Genomic DNA, 19,432 nt, shown 5'->3' with positions numbered 1-19,432 from the left:
TTGCTTCCAAGTACACATCACCCAAAATGAATCTCTGAGCATGCACAAATCTAGTAATCACCACCAGGAACTCTCCTTACAAACATGCCTGGGCCCCATCCTCTTCGGGAAGGACTTTCTGAAAGCGAGCATACGTCCTTTCTGTGTGTCCATCATTTAACTCTGACATCTCCCTCTCCTGCATCTCATCGAGGCATCAAGAGCCAGGGCACCTGGTCTGAGAAGCCCTCACTCCCACCAGCTGCACCTCTTGAATATTCCCAGCAATGATCTGCCCTGTCAAATAATCTGTCCTTGAGATAAACACATTCTCCTCCTTCCTCTCAGTATCTTTGCCTGCCACATGCCTCCTCCCCCTCAGTTCCCCTTTGATCTGCTTCACATTCTGATTCTGAATCTTCTGGATGGCAGCCAGCAGTGCCATGAGAATGAATGCCCAAAGTAGCCATCCTTCTCACTCCCAACAGTTGCAAAGGAATCTGAAAAATGTTCTGGGACCCACAGACAGTTCATGCAGGGTACCCGCCTGGGCAAACCATTGTCCCAAGTAAGCTAATATGCCTGGAGTGTATCTCATACTTCCTGGTATCTGCACAATGAAAGGAAAGATGAGCTAGATCTTTTAGGAAAAATTGTCAGCCACTATTGATCTTCTTGTGGCAAGTTCTTAAAGAGATGGGAGTACCAGACCATCTTATTTGTCTCTTGAGAAACCTGTATGCGGGTCAAGAAGCAACAGTGAGAACTGGACATGGAGCCACTGATTGGTTCCAAATTGAGAAAGAAGTTCTGCAAGGCTGTATACTGGCGCCCTGCCTATTTAACTTATATGCAGAGCACATCATGAGAAAGGCGGGGCTAGATGAATCACCAGTTGGAATTAAGATTGCTGGGAGAAATATCAACAACCTCAGATATGCAGATGATACCACTTTAATGGCAGAAAGTGAAGAGGAACTAAAGAGCCTCTTGATGCAGGTGAAAGAGTGCAAAAAATTGGCTTGAAACTCAACATTAAGAAAACTAAGATCATGGCATCCAGTCCTCTCACTTCCTGGCAAATAGATGGGGAAGAAATGGAAGTAGTGACATACTTTATTTTCTTGGACTCCAAGATCACCGCAGACGGGGACTGCAGCCAAGAAATTAAAAGACGCTTGATCCTTGGGAGGAGAGCTATGGTAAATCTAGACAGCATACTAAAAAGCAGAGACATCACCCTGCCAACAAAAGTGCATATAGTCAAGGCTATGGTTTTCCCAGTTGCAATGTATGGCTGTGAAAGTTGGACCGTAAGGAAGGCTGAGCGCCAAAGGATTGAGGCCTTTGAATTGTGGTGCTGGAGGAGACTCCTGGGAGTCCCTTGGACAGCAAGGCAATCAAACCGGTCAGTCCTAGAGGAGATCAACCCTGGCTGCTCTTTGGAAGGCCAGATACTGAAGATGAAACTCAAATACTTTGACCACCTAATGAGAAGGAAGGACTCCATGGAGAGGAGCCTAATGCTGGGAACAATGGGGGGGATGGTGGAGGACAGGAAGGCCAGGAGGAATGTTGTCCAGCAACATTGATATTCTTAGTAAAGAAATGGTAATTCGTGGTTAAACCAGATTTTGCTGCAAGATGCCTTATCTACCATTATCTTATCTAGCACAGCACTGCATAATCTTTGCAAAGGGAGGATAAAACAGTAACTATTCCTAGCAGGATGTGCAAGGTAATTAAACCTCTGACCAAAGCAAACTGTCAGAAAGTAAATCACAGACTGGATTCTACTGAGTTCCACTGGAATGTAACCAGATGGATCTAGGAGAAAAATGATTAAGAGGAATAAAACCCTAAAAATGAATATTAACTGTGAAGGGAGTAAGACAGTAGGACAGAAAAATTCTTTAAGAGAACAGAATTACACACTTTAAGGTCTGATTATGTGTAACTTTCTCTAAATACTTCTATGATATTGAAATGACAACCATGTATCATGGAAAAGGATGTATTCATATACAAACCCACCCTTACACAGTAAGCAAATATAAATGCATTCTATTAAACAGGCAAAAACAAAGAGGTTTTGTATAGAAAATTAAGATCTGTATCACAGAATGAAAACATCAGTTATATCATACACAAACAGTAAGTGATAAAACTATGATGAAATAAATGCAAAGAAAAGGAAACAAAAGGTCCAAGTCAAGATTCACTAAATAGTAGCTTCATTCAGTGCATGTAGGGTGAGAAGACTAGTTTCATCCACTCATCCATACCAGATGTGAATTTATAAATCACTCCTAAGAAAATCCTCTTCTGGAAGAATCACCAACCATACCCCCACAGTACTGGCCTCTGGTAATATTAGCTGTAAATATACTGTGATGGGTTCAGCACTGTCCATATATGCCCGCCCGCCCCTTGAGATCAGCAACAGAGGCCCTTGTCCGGGAACCCTCCGTGAATGATATTAGGAGGGTGAGTACCCGGAGGAGGGCTTTCTCTGCAGTGGCGCCCCATCTATGGAATGCGCTCCCCAGAGAGGTCTGCCTGGCGCCGTCGTTATTTGTTTTTCGGCGCCAGGCTAAGACCTTTTTATTTAAAACTTATTTTAAGTGTTAATTTATTATGTAGGATTTTTTTAAAAAATTAAGCCGAGATGCACCGGGTTTAATATTTTTAGTGTATAAATTTTTGTATGATTTTTTTTGTTTTTGTTGTGAGCCACACCGAGGCTTTGTTGCGATGAGGGCGGCATAGAAATGTTTTAAACAAACAAACAAACAAACAAACTTTGGTTCTGTGGCACATTAACCAAAATCCACAAGGCAGTAGAACCATAGATATGAACCACTGTACAACAGAGTGCACATTCTTCTCATATCATGATATAAATCTTACATTAACCCTAGGCCAACTTGTAAGTGTACTTTAAAAAAAATGTTCTCAACAATATATAATAGCCCCATTTCTCCACTCCCATTTTGCATTTTGGGAATGGAAACTGGAGTACAGTGCCAAAATCCAAGCCGCTGAAGTGAGCAAAGAAGTATCAGAATTCGGTATTCCCCAAGCCCCAAACAGCTGTGACCATACTTTTTTCCTTACTCTGATCTCTCATCTAACTGCCCTTCTCCAAACACACTGCGTATTTAAACAGCAAGCTCACCCATAATTGCAGCATATATTTCTGAAGGGTCAGAGTGCAGTGGAAGTCAAAGGAGGTGTTGGCTCCTGTTCTTACAAAACCTATCTGGGACGCCATGTGGCCAGCAAGCTTACTCTAAAGCTGATTCCCGTCAGCTCAACAACTGTGCTTGATCCTAGCATCTGCAGTGGGAGAAGTCCCTGGCAGTGGTAGCATCCTTTCCTGTTATGAGCAGAGAATCAGATTTTTCTGTTGATACATCCTAGGATTTTTTGTTTACTTCTTCTCCCTTGTTGCTAAGTGCCACCTCAGAGGTTTGAGGCCACAACTCCAGTATCCACCCTCAAAGAGAGCTGAAAGGAACCATTTCCTCTCCCACAATTAGCTCTTAATCTCATTAGCTTTAATTTCCCTGAAGTGATTATGCAGACACAATTTCTCTGAGCACCACTCCTGTTTGTCTCTTTTGCAATAGGTTAAACTGGATGGAGCCTGAACATCATCAGAGTTCCTTTGCAATCTCCCTGCCAAAGGCCCTTGACCCATTCCTGCATTTCCTTGAGCTACTTCACATATTACCCACCCACCCAACATTACATTTTAGTTCTTACAACAAGCTTAAGAAGACTTTACAACTAAGGTTCTTTTCAGATTACTAAAACGAACTAAAACAGTAAATTTGTGTTGTAAGCCGCCCCGAGGCTTCGGCAAGGGGCGGCATAGAAATGTAATAATAATAATAATAATAATAATAAATATTATCATGACAATCACGCCCTCTTTCACCCAGTGCTAGGTATCACAATATTCCTCCTGGGCACAACCAATGGAAGAAGGCTTTGCTGCAGGAAGGGACAGAAGTCCATATAAACATATGAAGTTGCATTCTACAAGAGGAACTCCTGACCACTTGGCCTAGACTTGTCACTTGGACAGGCGGCAGCTTACTCTGAAGGGCCATGAAAGCAGGCACATTCCCAGCCCAGTTCCCTTAGACAGAGCCAAGTGCCTTGGACATGCAGTGCTCTGCCTCTGAGCTCCAAACCCTTCACTATATTTATGTTTGCTTCTGTTTTTTCATGAGGAGAAATTACAGCATTGTAATCTGTGGCACATTCTTACTTTCTGTTACATAGAAACATAGAAACAGAGTGAGTCAGAAGGGGTCTCCTGGGCCATCTAGTCTGACCTCCGGCACCAGCCGGCTCAGCTCACGACATGCCCACCATGTGCATGTCCAGCCTCTCTTTGAACACCCGCACCGATGGGGCCTCAACGACCTCTCGTGGAAGCCCATTCCACACCCTCGGGGTCCTGACTGTCAGGAAGTGCTTCCTGGCATCCAAATGGAACCTTGGCTCCCTGAGCTTTGCTCCATTGGAGCGTGTCCTGCCTTCCCCTGCAGGGGAGAACAGGCCTCTACCCATCTCCATGTGACATCCCCTCACATACCTGTATGTCGCCAACAGATCCCCTCTGAGTCTCCTCTTCTCCAGGCTGAAGAGACCCAGTTCCCTCAGTCTCGCCTCATACCCCGTCCCCTGCAAACCGGCCACCAACCTTGTGGCCTACGCTACACTGACTCTAACCTGGCTATATCCTTCCTGTAACGAGGGGCCCAAAGCTGAACAGAATACTCCAGTTGTGGGCACACCAGAGTCGTATAGAGTGGTAGTAATACCTCTCTTGATCTAGAAGCCACACTTCTGGCTATGAAACCAAGGGTGGCGTTCGCCCTCTTGACCACCGCATCACACTGCTGATTCATGTTCAGCCTGCAGTCAACCAGCACCCCGAGGTCCCTTTCACAAGTGCTGCTCTCCAGCCACTTGTCACCTAACCTGTACTTATGACACCTATTTCTATGGCCCAAGTGCAAGACCTTGCACTTATCCACATTGAATGCCATCCTGTTGTCTCCTGCCCACTTCCATAGTCTGTCCGGATCCTTTTGGATCTGGAGTACCTGCTCCTCAGTTGTGGCCACTGCTCCAGTTTTAGTGTTGTCTGCGAATTTGATCAGCAGACTGTTCACCCCTTCTTCCATCTCATTTATGAAAAGATTAAACAGGATCGGACCCAGGACAGAGCCCTGGGGGACCCCGCTTGTTACTGGCCACCATTCTGATGATTCCCCGTTAATGGTTACCTTCTGCTTTCGGTCAGTCAACCATGCCCTAATCCACTGGACAGTGCTTTGGTGTATCCCTAAACTCCTCAGTTTCTCAACCAGGATATCATGGGGCACTTTGTCAAAGGCCTTGCTGAAATCCAGGTATACCACATCCACTGCATCCCCTCCATCTAGCCACCTCGAAACCTTGTCATAGAATTCCACAAGGTTTGTCTGGCAGGAGCTGTTTTTGTGGAAGCCGTGTTGTGTGGCTGTCAGTCTCCCTTCCCTATCTAGCATCATTAGATCTCTCTCTATTATGAGCCTTTCCATTGTTTTTCCTACAAGGGACGTAAGGCTAACAGGTCTGTAATTCCCCATGTCCCTTCTACTACCCTTTTTTACCATGCACCTTGGATCACTTGAATGTATTAGAGAGAAGTGTCCCCAGTGTAATGACTCAAAATAATGTGCCACACACTGGAACTCTTAAATGTCTTGCTCTCACATCTTGAAGATATTAATCTCCATTGCTTGCTGTAATTCTGCTAGTAATGCTCTAAGACCAACAGAGAAAATTTAAGAGATATCTTTGATCAGACTGTAGGGACAGGAGAGGGATAACCACTGCTAAAAGAGGTAACAGCATGAAACACCAAGCAATGTGACAAGGCTCTCTTGACCTATTTGGAGGTTAGCCACCCACTACTTCATCCTTATCCCCTGGACCACTGCATGACAACTAGGAAGATATAATTCCTTCTTTCTCTCCTTTTTTTCCCCCACAGAGACTGAACTGGGAAAAGATATAAAAGGCTGGAAGACAAGCAAACTGGATCAAAATCAGGAAAGAAATAATACCATTTTTCAACTTGTTTATATTTTTGTGAAAATGAGACCACCACCACTGCTTTTTTAAAGACTGGCACAAATCAGGGGATAGGAATGTGCCTAATTTTGCCTACAAAGAGAAACTTACAAGGAAGAGAACATTTTACATGGAATACCAATCTGTTTGAATGCTAAATTACGTTCAAACAGTCTGCTTCCAAATTCCATAAAATGTATTGGAATGTGAGAGGTGAACTGTTTTCTGTATCCATGTACAATGGACAAGAAGCAATTATTTTAAATGGCAGGAAAGTAGGCTTACACCGAGAGTATCACCTTAAATGTTCAGAAATTATTAAGTATTCTAAGGAGAGAACCTTTGGGGGGTGGGGGAAAACGGCATATTCAGTCTCATTAGAAGTTATGGGGAGAGGGAGAGATTCACGCTTCCATTCTGCTATTAATTTTATCATTTTTCCAGTATACAAGCACACCCTGGAGCTGACCCCAGCCAAAAACAGGGACAATGATATATACTGAATGCCATTTGCTTCTTCTAAGTCAGTCCAACAAGTTGCCAAGTAAACAGAAGACTTGGAAAGTATGGAAAATTCAAGAGAACCTTTCCAGTTGAAGAAAAGACCAAAACATTATCAATCAAGTAAATGTGGCTTGTGCATTTCCCTCAGTTTTGGTTTTCTGATTATAAAGATTCTTCAGTTGGCTTTTCTCTGCTTCCAAAAAAGCAATGCATGATTTGTGGAGAACCGTTTTTTCAAGAAGCAAGCAAAAAACAAGGAGAAGAGAACAGAATCTGCTACATATTCTACAGCTGAATTTTACACACACAAGAGGTAATCTTCACAACTCGGTGTTCTCCAGATTGGACTATAACTCTCAGCTTTCCTGATCATTGGCTATGCTGACTGAGGCTCATGAGAACTGAAATCCAAAACATGGGGACCACTAGCTTGGGGAGGCCAGTTCTACATTACAAGAGAAGTCAGCAGGATAACATGGACAGTAAGCAATAGAAAAGGATCATTCTGTAAATTCTAGGTGGTTTTAGCATTTCCACACAGTTGAATGTTAATAAGAAAGGAGGCATCCTGTCAAGAAGAACCAAGTTATAAAAAAGTGGGGAGATGATTATCACCCAGGCAAGCTTATTTTTAAATAACCAGAGAGCATGTCCTGTTTTCTTGTTTACAGCTATATTTATCTCTTCAAACAAGGCCTGCTCTTCCTCAGGGCCCTCCAAAGGGGAAAGGGTGGGATGACAACTAATGAGGAGGAACAGGATTACAGCAAGTGTAAAATAATGTGTTTACGTTATTTGTGCATGCATATGCGCATGGACTTTAAAAACAAACAAACACACAGTTATCTCACAGTTACCAAGACAACACACAGCACCTTTTATGGAATATATCTTAATAATCATCCCCTCACTCCCACCATGTAAGTTCTTCCAAGTATCACCACATGCATGACAAATAAAAATGCAATGCTGGCCATTTTCAAACTGTCATTTGGCTTGAATTTCCTTCACTTTCCTACACTAAGTATATAATAGTCACTTCCAGCACTTCCTTCTTTCCTCTTATATTTCATGAACTAGAGAAGCAGGCAGGCAGCAAAGAGCTATAGAATTTGCTTGAGGACATACTCCCACAAAGGCTGAAGTTCAACAACAATCCTAACATCACTATTGAAGCAAATGTGGTAAACTGCACATTTTTTTAAAAAAAAAGCTAATGCAATTTCTCTTTGGACTTAGGAAATGTGATTTATTATAACCAACAACCAAATAAACAGCAGGTAAATGTTAAGTCCCATTCCTTTCAACTGGTCTATGCTAAGCAGGACTAACACTGGATATAACTGAATGAAGACTCTTCTACAATCACATCAACTGGAAAAATGAAGGGAAAACAGGAAACATGACTACAATAGCTAGAGTTTGAAGAATCATAAAACCAAAGCTGGCTCTCCTACACAGGCAGATTAAGCAGCTCCCATGGCATGAAGGGCCTCTCTCCCAACTCCTGCCTGGGTCATTTATCCACTGAAGCCCTAATCAAGCCATTTGGTCACTGCCCCCACAAGAGATAAAGGGCCCCTTACGCTGAAGTCCGCCAATATAACAGAATCAATCCTTTTGGCCCAACACTAGAGGAGACACTGAACAGCAGACACTATTAAAAACTAAATGCTACTATTACAGGCAGGTAGCATTTTTAATACATTAGGCGATTAGAGTTTTCTCCTCTCCCTTTTTCAGAATGAAGGCTGGCTCCAGAGTCCATTGAAGGAAATTAGCTGACTTAAATCAGAAATCTGGTTATAACCAGCAAGGACAAACATAAACATATACAAGGTTTATTGCCCAGAGTGTCATTGCCAAGTATTTTGAGATTCCAGAGATGTATGCAAGAACTGCTGCGGGAAACACCATTTCAGAGCAGCTCATACTAATTCTTCCAGCTTTAATCCTTACAGCATCTTCTCGCTTTCTGTGAGTTCATCTGGGTGAACAGAATAAGGACTTAATGGGGTTCATTTTAGTTCTATTCAGGAATGTAACTCGGTTGCCTCTCATATTCACACTGAAAGGAACGACACACAGAACTACTGAAAGGGAGGAAGGAAGCACAATGATGTTTGAACATTTAATCAATAACTCCAGATTGGGGCACTCAGGACAGCCTCCTTCACCTCCTCCTGCCCTTGATCTGCATGCCCATTCTTCTCCAAAACATGAACCTTGCTATCATGAGGTAGTCATCAACATTAAAAAGGGCTCATGGGACTCAGGGTTAGTTAAGGAACTAAGAACAGAACAGGGGAGAATGAAAGGAAATATTAAATGATTAAACTGCTTGAAGGTAACAACATGCCCAGATGAATTGCTTTCATCTGGATTAACTTCACTGACTTGTGGAAGAGATTAACCAGATGAATTCAGTTCTGATAACTATTAAAGAGAATTCCTACAATTAGTTAAGGAACGCTTTTTCATTAACCAATACCTATTACTGTGTACCATGATCTCATCTGGGTGCAAAAGAGCAACAAAAAATCACCCAGAACACTTGAGATTTCAAAGTCACTTAACATTGAGGGGTCAGAGTAGTAGAGAACCAGTGCGGTATACTGGTTAGAGTGCTGGACTGGGACCCAGAAGATCTGGTTTCTAATCCCCAATCAGGTGGGAAGCTCACTAGGCAATTTTGAACCAGTTACTGATTGTCAGCCTAACCTACATAACAGGGTTGTTGCCAGGAGAAATGGGAATAAGGAGGGCCATGGGTTGGGTTTTTTGCAAGAGCAAAAAAGGAAAGATATATAGAAACACAGAAACAGAGTGAGTCAGAAGGGATCTCCCAGGCCATCTAGTCTGACCCCCGGCTCCAGCTGGCTCTGCTCATGACACGCCTACCATGACATGCATGTAGGCATGTCATGTAATACCAATGTAATACTAAGTAAAATATAAATGATCATAGGCACCTGTCCAGGTGCTTCAAATACATATGGAAATGCCTTGGTCCAGACTAGTACTAGCACAGCCTTGCACATACAGAGGGCCAGAAGGATGAAATGGTTAGAATGCTGGACTGGGGAAATTCTAGTTCTAGTCTCTTTTCAGCCATGAAACTCACTGGGTTGGTCTGACCCACCTCACAGGATTATTGTTGAGAGGATAAATAGGAGAAAAGGAGAAACTTGTAGCCCCCTTGGGTTTCTTGCAAATGAGACAAGGCAGGGCATAAATGTAATGTTACACGAATAACGCAGTCTGCTATTTGCTTGTGTTTTGCTTCATACGACAATTCAAATGTCATGTGTCTTCTGCAGATCTTTGCAAATTGCATGAGCACATTTGCAGGAAGAATGGAAGAGGCTTCGGCATGAACCCTCTGTTCCATATAAACCTGCATAATTTAGATAAACTTATGCAACCTCACTATGAGATTTTTACAAACTAACAAGACAAGTGAAGTGCCCAAACCTGTTGAACTGATCCTACTAGTATGTGTATGGAACTGATCAACACCACTTTGCTCACGCTATTTACCAAGTACATAGAAACATGACCACAGGCAACAGAGGACGTCCTGTACTACTCATGTCACTTATCACTCTTCACAAACAGTCACCTTAGAGCTAGTGCGCTTTATAGAGCATGTTAATATAGAAGAAACTGTTTATACATTCCAGAACTGGTTCTTCACCCTCTTGAAACAACCGACAGTTAACAGATTTCAATCTGAAGTGCTTAAGTCTAGAGGTATAACTAGTAGCTAAAACAGGATAGTAGAAACTCACAAATAAAGGACATGTTTTTGTGCTCAGCAATGGCCTTTCTGCCCTGCTGATGGTTCAACTATTCACTGCATGACCTCTGTGACGTGTGAAAACCATGGATTAGTGATTCTGCAGCTCCACCATGTAATGTCTGCCCAAACTCTTACCGAAGGCAAGGATTACGCTTTATGATTTTGGTCACCACACAGCCTAAAAGTGAGTTTAAGTCATATATACTCTGTCTTGCCCTTAACCTCCCCCACATTAATTACTGAACATATATCCCAACCCCATGATGCTGTCAGTTAAGTGTGTTAAAATACAAAACTACATCAGTGGAGAAATCTATTCCTCTATCTCCCCCTCCTTCAACTAGAAATGGGGGGGGGGTGGGACTTGTGCACCTCCCGATTTGTTGACCTGCAGCTCCAATCATCCATAGCTGAGTATGGTTGATGGGTGTTGTAGACTACAAACTGCTCACACTTGTACTAAAATATGAAGTGATAGAGAGCACTTGGGTGGACATTTTCCAAATTACCTGAGTATATCTGCAGGTAGAAAAGAAGACTCCTCCACATGAACACTCTGTTTGATATAAAACTATGTAATTTAGATGAATTCAAATACACCACAATGAACTGGAATGCAGTCAGCAGGCACTGCATGGGGTAAAACCCTAACACCTCAAATTGGTCTCCTTGCTAGGATGAAAGCACCCTCTGGAGTACAGCACTCCTGGAGGCAGAGGAAAACAGGTTGATTTGGCAGTTGTTGAATTTTTTCTTTTGAGAGGATACCCTCAGATATCCTCCCTGTGGAAGTCTACTAGGAAGATGGTCTTCAGGGTCAGAACCTTACAGAAGAGAAGTCCCTTTTCCCCATTCTCCTGTGTGAATCTTAAGATTTTAAACAAGACACTTTGCTTTCTGAAGTAGCAAAAATGTTCAACTAGACTCCCATTTTACTTCAGGATTGTGAAGGGCAGAACCTCATGCTCTTCCCTTCTCCAGAACCTTCTGATGGTCCGTATCTGGAGTAGATATGTACTGGTGATAGACTTTTCAGGTACTTGGTGATATCCCATAGGTGGTATGTCCAGAAGAACCAATCTCTGGGCACCTTCTGGAGTGAGCAGCCACTTGTTGCTTCCAAGTGCCAGAGAAGTCATGCGACTCCCACCACAAGACAAACTGAACAGACATGCTGGGCTTTTTTCCCTGATGGGATTGCCCTGTGTTCCTTGCTTAGGACTGGGATCCTACTTTCATCTGGGCCTGCTTTCCCTGGGAACATAACTGAATTAAAAGAAGACTTGAAGGCTCAAAGGGCCCTTGTGTTGTTGGCAGGCACTCCGCATCAGCTGGAAAATCCCCCGGCGGAGCTTTTTCGAATAGTGTGAGGTCTAACACATGCTGGCCAGGAAAATGACATGGTCGCACCTTCGGCAGCCCGCTGTGACGACTTTGCCCAGCACTTTAAGGAAAAATCACTCAGATTCACCGCGATCCCATATACTTCCCGTACTGGAACAGTATCAACTGTGGAGTCCAGATCACAGGGAGAGGGACAGGGGGAATGCGTTCTTGTTGGTTCTCCTGGACCTCTCAGCAGCTTTCGATACCATCGACCACGGTATCCTTCTGGATCGGCTGGCTGACTTGGGAGTAGGAGGCACTGCGTGGCAGTGGTTCCACTCCTATCTGGCCAGCCAATTCCAGATGATGGTGCTGAGGGACTATAGCTCTGCACCATGACAACTTTGCCATCGAGTTCTGCAGGGCTCTATTTTGTCCCCCATGCTATTTAACATCTACATGAAACCGCTGGGAGAAGTCATCAGGAGGTTTGGGCTGCAGAGTCATCAGTATGCTGATGACACCCAGCTCTACCTCTCATTTACACCTGCTCCAGGTGAGGCCGTGGCTGTACTGAACCAATGCCTGGCCGAGGTAATGGGCTGGATGAGGGTCAATAAACTGAGCCTCAATCCAGATAAAACAGAAGTCCTGTTGGTGGGCGGTGCAGGTCTCCAGGTAGGTGATTTTGACCCAGTTCTGGATGGAGTAGCACTCCCTCTAAAGGACAGGGTCCACAGCTTGGGAGTACTCCTTGACCCAGAGCTGTCACTGGAGTTCCAGGTGGCGGCGGTGGCAAGGAGTGCTTTCCTACAACTTTGACTGATCCATCAGCTGTCCTTACCTGGATGAGCACTCCCTAGCAACAGTGATACATGCTCTGGTAACTTCCCGCTTGGATTACTGCAACGCGCTTTACATGGGGCTGCCCTTAAAAACAGTCCGAATACTGCAACTGGTACAGAATAGAGTTGCCAGGCTGCTGACAGGAACCGGCTGTTACTCTTACATAACGCCGGTCCTCTACCAGTTCCACTGGCTTCCAGTTGAAGTCCGGGCCCAATTCAAGGTGCTGGTTTTGACCTATAAAGCCCTGAACAGCTTGGGACCAGGATACCTGAAGGAACGTCTCCTTCCTTATATGCCCTCACGCCCCTTAAGATCTATGGGAGAAGCCCTACTCTGGGAACCCTCTCTAAGAGAGGTAAAAAGGTCATCAACTTGGAGTAGAGAATTCTCTGCTGTGGCGCCCAGACTCTGGAATGTATTCCCCAGAGGGGTACACCTGGCGCCAAGCTTATACTCTTTTCAGTGCCAGGCCAAAACCTTTTTATTTACACAGTATTTTAAACTTTAATAGTTTTAAAGTTTGTTTGCTCTGTTTGTTTTGTGATTGTTTTGTTTTGTTTTATTATTTACTGAAATTGTTTTATGAATGAATGAATGAATGAATCCATCCATCCCTCCATCCATCGTTCCTTTGGATGTTTGGTATGGTCTTATTTTTGTCCTTGGTCTCCACCTGGATCTTGCCCAAGAGGTTACCAGATAGCTGTCTGTTGACAAATGGGATGCTCACCAAACTGTCCTTTGTCATTGTGTCAACATACCAGCTGCACAGTCAGTATTCCTCCTCGCCGTGAAACCTGATGCAGCATTTCTGGATCACAGCTGGAAGGAATCCAGAGACAGGAAGGCACTGTCATGCTTGTTTCCTGTACAAATTTCCTGTGCATCCTTCCTCAAGGGCATGTCCTGGAGCAAGCAGTCTGCCTTCATGTAAATGCCTTGTGTGACAGTGGTAGATGTTGCTGCTTCCTGGAGGCACATGGCCAAGATATTGATGCACCTGCACCGAGCTCATGTGCCATTCTGTGAGAAATTCATCCTGTTCCACAGTCATGGACCTTTGAGGTGAGCGCAGCCACCAGTTCATCTGCACTCTGTGTGGTCGTGTCCTGCATGACGTCTTTATGTTGGTGATAAAAGCAGTGACAGTAGCAATGGTTTACCGTAAGGAATGGAGGTCAGGAAGCGCTTCCTCACATGGAGGGGGCAGGATGTGCTTCCTTACACAGAGCTCAGTTAAACTACAGGATTCATTACCCCAAGAGTTATTGATGGCCACCAGTTTGGTTGTCTTTAATAGGAATTCAGACAAATCATGGAGGATAAGGTTATCATGAGTTGTTAGTCAATGGCCACTGCACCTCTATGCCCCAGCCACTGGGGAACAACTCCTCTCTCACTTCTAGGATTCCTACAGGCAGCAGCTGATTAACCATCACACAGCTCTTCTTATCACATTCTGATAGGAGGCAGGAGAGGTTTGCTGTTGCTAGTGTATTGAACACTGAAAATCAATTTAATTAGCCGTGAATAACAATAGCAAAAGGGAACTCCTATCTCTTCTTTATGGCCACACCAGAGAAAAGAAGCAATAGATTCACAGACTTAAGGTTGATCCAGGCTCTTCTGTGTAATGCTAAGCCATCATTTAACGTGACAACTGAATGAAGTCACTAACTCATTAAATGTCCTCACCTTGCCTCATGGATAAACTTCAATGCTTTCTCAGTATACTTTGCAGCTAGGCTGGTTAGGTTCACAGGCTGCTCAATGATTGCAAGATTTTCAAAAAGAGGAAGTGCAATATCCGGATAGCAGTCTTTCTGGTAGTTACTAGAGGAAAACACAAAACATCCTTTAAACAGAATCTACTTTAAAAACATGTATTAACCATTTTCTTTCAATGGTACATTTAAAGAACAGCCATCTATACAAGAATGAGGTTTATAAAATTATAAACTTTGTGGAATCAGTGAACAAAAAGAAATCAGTCTCTCTCTCTCTCTCTCACACACACACACACACACAAAGAGGGAGGGGAGAAAATACTAGAATTCAAAAAAGTTGAATGGCAGATGATCCACGACAAGCAAAACAAAGTATTTGCTCACATAGCAAATATTTGACATATAGCGTTCACAAACAGGATATGATGGTCACTGCCTAGGAAAGCTGTAAAAAGATGACATTAATTTATGAAGGACGGATCATTCAACAGCTATTAAATATGGAGGCTAAATGGCCTTATTTGGACACAATATCATATAGGAAAGGGAAGAGGAACTGATTTTGATTTTGGAGAAACCCTTGAGGACAGTAGTGGACAGAGGTAAAGACACATTTAGTAGCCACACAAGGCTACTAGTCTGTTTGGGGGAAAAGAGAGAAAACTAGTGCACAGAAGAAATGGCATGGAATAGGCTGAAAGAGGAGATGGCTGGCTAGCCAACTGAACAGGAACAACCTACTCTTTTGTTGCAGGTACCCCATTTCTACCTCTGCTACCCCTATGTTGAGAATAGACAACAGGAATAGTTATCACTAGAATTACCTAGCCATCCATTTCCCAGCAGAATCTGATTTCCGCTGATAAACACACAGCACTGAATGAGACAGTTCCTTGGCCAAATGCAGTTTTTATGTTCTTATGAATGAAAAGAAAAATATCCCTTTCTGATAGGAAAAGGAAAGAACTAGATAAGCTGCTTTGACATCACTGGGGGTAGGGGTGGGGGTGAAATCCTCCACTGATTCAAACAAGTTTCAGATTCTATGAATCAGCCCTGCAAATTCTGCAATGGACCAGCTTTTTCCAGATTGTGCAGAGTTCTGGACATTTTAAACTTTTGGGTGGATTTGTGCAAATGAGCACTTGCACTAATGCACATTAGAACAAATGGAATTTGCAAGCAGGAATTAAGTTTGTGCACATCTAAAAAAACCCCAGAATTCATCAGTGATCAGAACAGAACAAAATAATCCACAAAACACAAACAGAACAGACTTAACAAAATCCTAGCACTACCAGTCAATACTAGCTAGTTTGTCTTTCTTACAATTGATTTTTTTTTTTTTTTAGCGGGGGAAGGAGGCAAAAAGAAGAGGTAGGAAAAAGAACAGCAGGGCTAACATGAAAGACATCGGACTCTATATAAATTCTTGAATAAGGCACTAACTTTTTACACTAAAAGCACCACTGGAAAGCAGCCTGGGACACAGTCATTTCCCCAGCACCATTCCCATGACTCCTTTCAGATGGAGTAGCCCTGACACCACATTGCTGCAAAGAGCTTCTGCATATCTTTTCAGTGATGGGGAGAGGGGAAACAAGAACTCTGTCTATGTAGAAGTGATGCAACCGAAGAGCCACTTTCTAAACTGAAGGGAAGAAAAGACAATAGTGCCAAGCGCACTCCTTGGAGTCTACACATGACCTTAGTTTGGAAACAATGAGTCCATGATACAGGTCAGGGCTCCCAAAACATTCAATCCATTATCCAGTGGACCAAACTGGCCCTTATGACAGGAAAGAGGGAGATGCAAGTGACAAAGACCCCACTGAGCTTCAGACTAGAAGACGTCAATCCAGGAAACTAGCATGCATCATCACCAGAGAAGCCATACCTTCTTGCTGTGGGACCGTGGGGGCAAGCAGGGCAGGGAGGGAGGTCATAGCCTGGTGTGTCGGTGCAGCCCATATCATGGCTATAGGGTATCCCAAAGTAGTAATCAAAACCTAGAATTAAAATAACAGTATTAGGATATACAGAGAAACTCATTATTCTTTTATTAAAAATTCTTTTACAACAGAGTAGTGCAACCTTTCCAGGCCTGTGGGTCATGACCAGTGTCTGTTGGGGGCCAGAGACAACCCATGCATGTACCCACATGCATATACTGTGCATCACTAGCAGAGCATTCAGCTTCTTCAATATGGATCTTTTCTGTTGTACGAAAACAGAACACAGTCATTCAACACAACCAGTACGAAGCGAAGCGTTGTGCCGTTGTGCATTGTGCGTAGTGTTCTCAGAAGTCAGAATGAGCAGCATGTACACCCACAGATAAGCAGGACATGTCTCTGCATATCTACTCAAGAGTGAAAAGAACAAGCCTATGCAGAAAAAGCCTCAGAAACAGGCCTGCTGGATCACTCAGCAGCTTCCTCCACAGGTGTTGTCCTCTCTGCCCAAGAGGGAAAAGTTCTTATCTCTGATCAGCAGCACCTTGAAACAGACTGCCTTTTTCAGTCCTTGGCATAGAAAAAGCTTTCATCTCTGATCAACAATTGATTGAAGATAAAGTTTCCCTTCCTGGACAAGGTTAATGGGCAGGGAAGAAGTTGACAAATGCATTGGATGCATTCAGGGAGAAAGTGGGAGGGGTGCCACTGGTCTTCCAGCCTGCACTGGGAGTAGTCAATGGTAGCATATGACAGAGGCTTGTGTACTCCTGTCTTAAATTATAAATATTACTGATTTTATCAATTCAGGCCACAACAACAGTGTTTCTACTGAGCAGAATAATTGCCTAAGCTCAAGCACTGATGACTCAATCCAGATAGGCAAATCTCCAAATCTCAGGGGTCATATGGGAGAAGTAAGAGCCCCTGAGCAGCATTTGAGTGCAGCTTCATTGCATTCACTCCCTTGCTAGAAAGCGAAATACAGGTTAAAGATACTGTTTAGCCTACTCCTCTCTAGTGTTCTTACAAAGACCCAACACATGGGATTTTCAAAATCTACTAGATCTAGAAAAACCCAAAGCCATCTAATGAATCAATGATGCAGTGAGGATTCACAACAGATTATTTAATGTTTTTAAAAAAGAACCCCACCATGATTATGAACCATGGGTAAGAGAGGAACCTGGAGTGCCTCTTGCACAGGTATCAGTGCTGACATGCCCCTTAACTGGAGGAAGGAGTTTGCTTCAGGGAGGGAGCCTCTTCTAGATCTCTTCATTGTAGCTTAAGGCTAAAGGAATTGGCCCATTAAGTCCTTGCTCTTGTTGCTGAGATATCTGAGTTATGCTACTTGACATTGCAATTGAGGATTCACAAAACCGAAAGCTCCTCCATAAAAATAACTTGCTCTCCATATACAAAATCAGTACATCAGGAACAGGCTCGATTCTAGCCTACCATTTTCACTCAGGTTTCTGTACAGAAGGCACATTTTAATAGGAAATCACTCAGTCTCAAGAGCCCTCCCCCATTAGGAAACACAAATGGAATAGCCCCGCCACCCATGAAAAATGCCTCAAACTGCAATGTCAGAGGAAAAGTGGATGGAATCCTTACCACGAAATCTGGGATGAAAAGGACCACTGTGCCCTAAGTGCCATTTCCCTACAAGAGAGCATCAGGAGACACTGTCAGACAAATCATATTACTATACACAAGACATCAAATTTAAAAGTGACTAAAGATAATATTGTGAATGTTTCAACAGAAATTTTCCCAGCAGCAGGAGACAAAGCTGCACAGCAGCTTGTGCTTGTAATTCGTGCACAGAGCACATGTCACTATGACACTCCAGTGCCTATTCCTTGTGAACCAAAAGGTCTTGGGAACTAAAGAACACTAATGGCAAAAAATGTTATATTCCAAAGGGCACAATAGACACCAAAACAAATTATTTGGAGTAAAGGCTAAACAAAAAAAAAAAAAAACCCCCCCCCCTGGGTATAAGGCGGGGGGGGGGGGGGGAAGAATCTAAATGTGCAAACTTAATACTGCTGTCTTAAGGATATCATGTTATACATTTTAAGGCCTAATCGCTCCTATCACTCTGACAACTGCACATGACTCATCCTGGAATTATTTCCTTCCCTGCAGAAACAGTGCAGAGTAGCCTTCCCCTGCTTGATGCCCTCCAGATATTTTGAGCTGCAGCCCCAGCACCCTGGACCGCAGATGACTGGAGCTGAAGGTTGCAGAAAGCCGCTTGGGGAGCGGCAGGGGAGCCGACGCTGAGTGTCCTTACGGGTGGAAGGGGAAATGGCTCAAGGTTCTGGAGGAGCCTGAAGTACTCATTCTACTTTCCACATCATCATCAGCCTCTTTTTAGAGCCTCAAGCTAGCAATACAACTGCTTGAATTCTGAACGGCAGCAATGTTATTTGGAAGAGCATAGTTCTCTTTCAGCTCGACGCTTCGTGTATGGTTACATGTTTTAAAAAGCCCTCATAGCATCAGAGAACCGGTCCACCATGTGTGGTAGATCTCATGGCTGAGCACCCAGTAAGGCCTGGCCACCAGATCTATCACGGCAGGCGGCCTGGCCTGGCCTCTGCGAAATGGGTGACCAGGTCCACCCCTCTGCTGTTTCTCAGTGGACACACCAGGCATCCAGCCAAAATGTTCCACCCACAGCTGAGACCCTCCCTCTTTCCGTATCCCCTTCACCCTCGAAAGGGGTCAAGAGCAAGGGTGTACTGGGCAAAGGGGCAGGAGGGACAGGGCAGGCTGGCCTACTCAGCAGGCAAGGCGTGACAGAGTCAGTCGGCTTCAGAGAGGAAAGCGCTCATTATTCTCGAACTGTGTGGACGCAGCCTCAGAGGCAAGGCTGGCACTCAGACAGACGTCAGGACAGGTGCCACTTGGGCCCCTGCAGGAGCGAAAGCTGCCGGGCTTCCACAGAGCCACAGTCACAGACCTCAGAGTGATCCCTCTGGATCCAGAGCTGTTCAATTCCCACAATGATAATACTATTATGTAGCCACCACATAACACTAACAGAATGCTAGGCATCATTCACTTGTGTCAGCTTTTCACTGAACAAATTGCAAAGACTATAATTAAATCTACATGTAACAAAGATTAGGAATCTG

At 43.8% G+C, this 19,432-nt stretch overlaps 1 protein-coding gene across 1 annotated transcript in view; it reads right to left on the bottom strand.

The window, feature by feature from the left end:
- Positions 1 to 19,432, bottom strand: part of ARSG (arylsulfatase G) — a 109,080-nt gene that overhangs the window by 82,373 nt on the left and 7,275 nt on the right. The window contains exons 3-5 of the mRNA XM_044449510.1: positions 17,901 to 17,948; positions 16,223 to 16,334; positions 14,294 to 14,431 (exon numbers count right to left, since the gene is read on the bottom strand). Coding sequence (XP_044305445.1) covers positions 14,294 to 14,431; positions 16,223 to 16,334; positions 17,901 to 17,948 — 298 coding nt within the window. The remainder of the gene's footprint in view (positions 1 to 14,293; positions 14,432 to 16,222; positions 16,335 to 17,900; positions 17,949 to 19,432) is intronic.

This window comes from Varanus komodoensis, unplaced genomic scaffold, assembly GCF_004798865.1.
Source record: "Varanus komodoensis strain SLA01 unplaced genomic scaffold, ASM479886v1 scaffold59_1, whole genome shotgun sequence".
Lineage (NCBI taxonomy): Eukaryota > Metazoa > Chordata > Lepidosauria > Squamata > Varanidae > Varanus > Varanus komodoensis.
The sequence above is the reverse complement of the archived record's forward strand: the minus strand, read 5'-3'. Positions and strand labels throughout refer to the sequence as shown.